This window comes from Ammodytes marinus (assembly GCF_949987685.1).
Source record: "Ammodytes marinus genome assembly, chromosome: 21".
In the NCBI taxonomy this organism is placed as follows: Eukaryota; Metazoa; Chordata; class Actinopteri; order Uranoscopiformes; family Ammodytidae; genus Ammodytes; species Ammodytes marinus.
Window position 1 is genome coordinate 23,620,901 of NC_137225.1, and position 2,853 is coordinate 23,623,753.

At 37.7% G+C, this 2,853-nt stretch overlaps 1 protein-coding gene across 1 annotated transcript in view; it reads right to left on the reverse strand.

The window, feature by feature from the left end:
- nrn1a (neuritin 1a) overlaps positions 1 to 2,225 on the reverse strand; it is a gene marked incomplete at both ends in the record, with an annotated part of 15,114 nt that extends 12,889 nt beyond the window's left edge. Inside the window, one exon of the mRNA XM_080050341.1 lies at positions 2,171 to 2,225. Coding sequence (XP_079906467.1) covers positions 2,171 to 2,225 — 55 coding nt within the window. The remainder of the gene's footprint in view (positions 1 to 2,170) is intronic.
- Between the last annotated feature and the right edge of the window lie 628 nt (positions 2,226 to 2,853).

Below are 2,853 nucleotides of genomic sequence, written 5' to 3' on the forward strand. Positions count from 1 at the left end.
CTATCTATCTATCTATCTATTTTTTTCGATTTCCATATATGTAAAATTAATGTGTGCATGTGGAATAATTTAAAGGCCCATCTGCCCTCATTTCGATCCCGTTTTCATTCTGAGCTTGTGTGCGTCTTAAAAGGACACTCAAATAGTCAACAAAAATGCATCCATCTCTATGCCCTAGGCCTTAATTCTATATTCTAAACATTTATCTTCATTTCCTACGCGTCAAATCCGTATTTTCAACGTTTGTTTAGGTATTTTTTTGCCGCGGAAAAAATTGTGGATTTCGGGATATGAAAAAAAAATCTCTCTCTAACAATAGCACCGGGGAGGATCCTACATCTTGAATAATTCAGCATTTCTCTGCACGCGCGCACACACACACACACACACACACACACACACACACACACACACTGTAACACACACAACCACATACACACAGGCAAGAAAGCAAGCGAGAACCCTCCTCCACAGCGCGTTATGCAATGCAACACTACAAGAAAACAACAACCGAAATCCATATTCCATTTTTCTTGCTTTATCTTCGATAGAATATTTTTTTTTGCCGATTTTGAACGCTTATTCCGGGCATGAGACGAATCCTTGATGGGGGGGATCCCCGCGGTCAAAATCTGTTGCATTGAGAAACACAAGCATTTTTTCAAGCGAATATTATTGGCCTATACAGTACATGTTTTTCTGCTATCAAAAACCCCTCCATGCTGTTAAATTGTGCATATTTTAAACCTATTTAAGCTATTTTCCGTTGTAAACGAGGCGGGTAAATGGCCTGCTTTTTCGCGCGAAAATTTTAGAGGGAAAAAAAAAAGCATTCTTTATTCTATTCGATCGAGTTTAGATCTAAATATAGCAGCAGGAGCCTTTAGAGATAAAAATACAACAAGGAAGCTTGATTTAATATTTATACGGAGGCGCATTCACTGTCCATCCGTCCATGCCCCAGTTTTTATCTTCCTCCCTGGCTGCCTCCCTGCATTTCGCACACTGCGGCACCGACACACACACACACACATACACATACACACACACACACACACATACACACAGGAAAATGCGCTTTGGTTTTAAACGAAAAGCTGTACTATTGAAAATGTATCTAGGCCCTTTCTTGATATTTGAGCGTATATTATATGTGCCTGTTTTAGGCGTCTTCTAACATGTTTTAATGTGTATTTGTTTTTTATTTGCAGGATATGTGTTCTTGCGAATGACCTATCTATCTATCTATCTATCTATCTATCTATCTATCTATCTATCTATCTATCTATCTATCTATCTATCTATCTATCTATCTATCTATCTATCTATCTATCTATCTATCTATCTATCTATCTATCTATCTATCTATCTATCTATAACATGCATTTTCCCCTTTATTTGTATAGCCTTTAACCGATGTAGAAAAAAATACCAAAATAAAATACAGCAAATCTTGTCAAGCACAAAACCAAAACATTCGCTTTTATTTTTATTTCTAAAACTGAGAATGTATTTGTGAATTTTCAAGGTGAACAAAAATGTCGCTAAAACGTCTTCACTTTGGGACGAGATGGGCGCAGGAAGGAGGGAGGGAGGGAGGGAGGGGGGCTTTCCCCTTATTACACACACACACACACACACACACACCGACACACACACACACACCTACACACGCAATCGTATCACACACACACACTCCAAATGTGAAGTGTATAGCCTCGTTAAAATGAGACGCCACCGATGCTCACGTTACAGGAGGAAACACCCCGACACACAACCGCTATAAAAACGAAATACCAATTCAATTGTTTAAATAAATAAAAAAAATACTGGTTTGAACTACTAGAAACGCATTTTTTTCTATAGTTTTCTACGCTATTACAATTTTAAATAACCCTCTGGATAGTACAAGTATTGAGATAAGTAATTTTTAGCGGAATTAGAAGAACGCGCACGGATTTATCGCCTTGCTGTCAGTATAAATAATACATTAAAGCAGTTGTTTGTCTTTAAAAATAGATATGTCTGATTTTTTTCTATACACGAAAAAAGCAAGGGGATTAAAGACGACCCCTAACCCTATCCATACCTCCATAGACAGGCAGAAAATGACAAAATAAATGGGAAAAATTTGAATTTAAAAATGGGTATTGTTGATTATTTCACTCACCTATGTGTAGGGCTAGAAAGAGCGCTAGACATTTGGAGGACGCGGTAACTCCCATCCTCTTTGCGTCCGGCTCAAACCATCTGAGCAGTGATTCTAAAAGTTGTTAAAGGCGCGAATGTGACACACACACACACACCGTCACACACACACACACAGTAACACACACACACACACACACAACAGCGAAACGCAAATCGACGAAGGAAGCCCGCTACATCCAACTCCTACTATGTTCAAATCCCTGTTCTTGATATTTTAGTTCTACTTTTTCTTCGGCGTATACAGTATTTCTCCCGTGTGTGTCTCTTGCGATCTGTGTCCGTGTGTGTGTGTGTGTGTCTCTTAAGCTGCCTGCCTGTTTTACAAGGAGAGAGAGAGAGAGAGAGAGAGAGAGAGGGAGAGAGAGAGATAGAGAGAAAGAGAGAGAGAGAGGGAGAGCGAGAGAGAGCCCCTCCTTCCATCTATCTATATCTATTCATTATTATTTTTGCCTTTTTATTTATTTATTTATTTATTTATTTATTCCATGACGTAATTTTTTTCATTTTTTTTTCATTTCTGTTTTTAAAAAAAATTCCGGTTTTTTCTGAGGACCATGAATCTCACTATAGCATCAATAATTAATACATTTTTTTCTATATTTAAAATTTTAGGATTTTAACCCATTTTTTATGAGCATTACT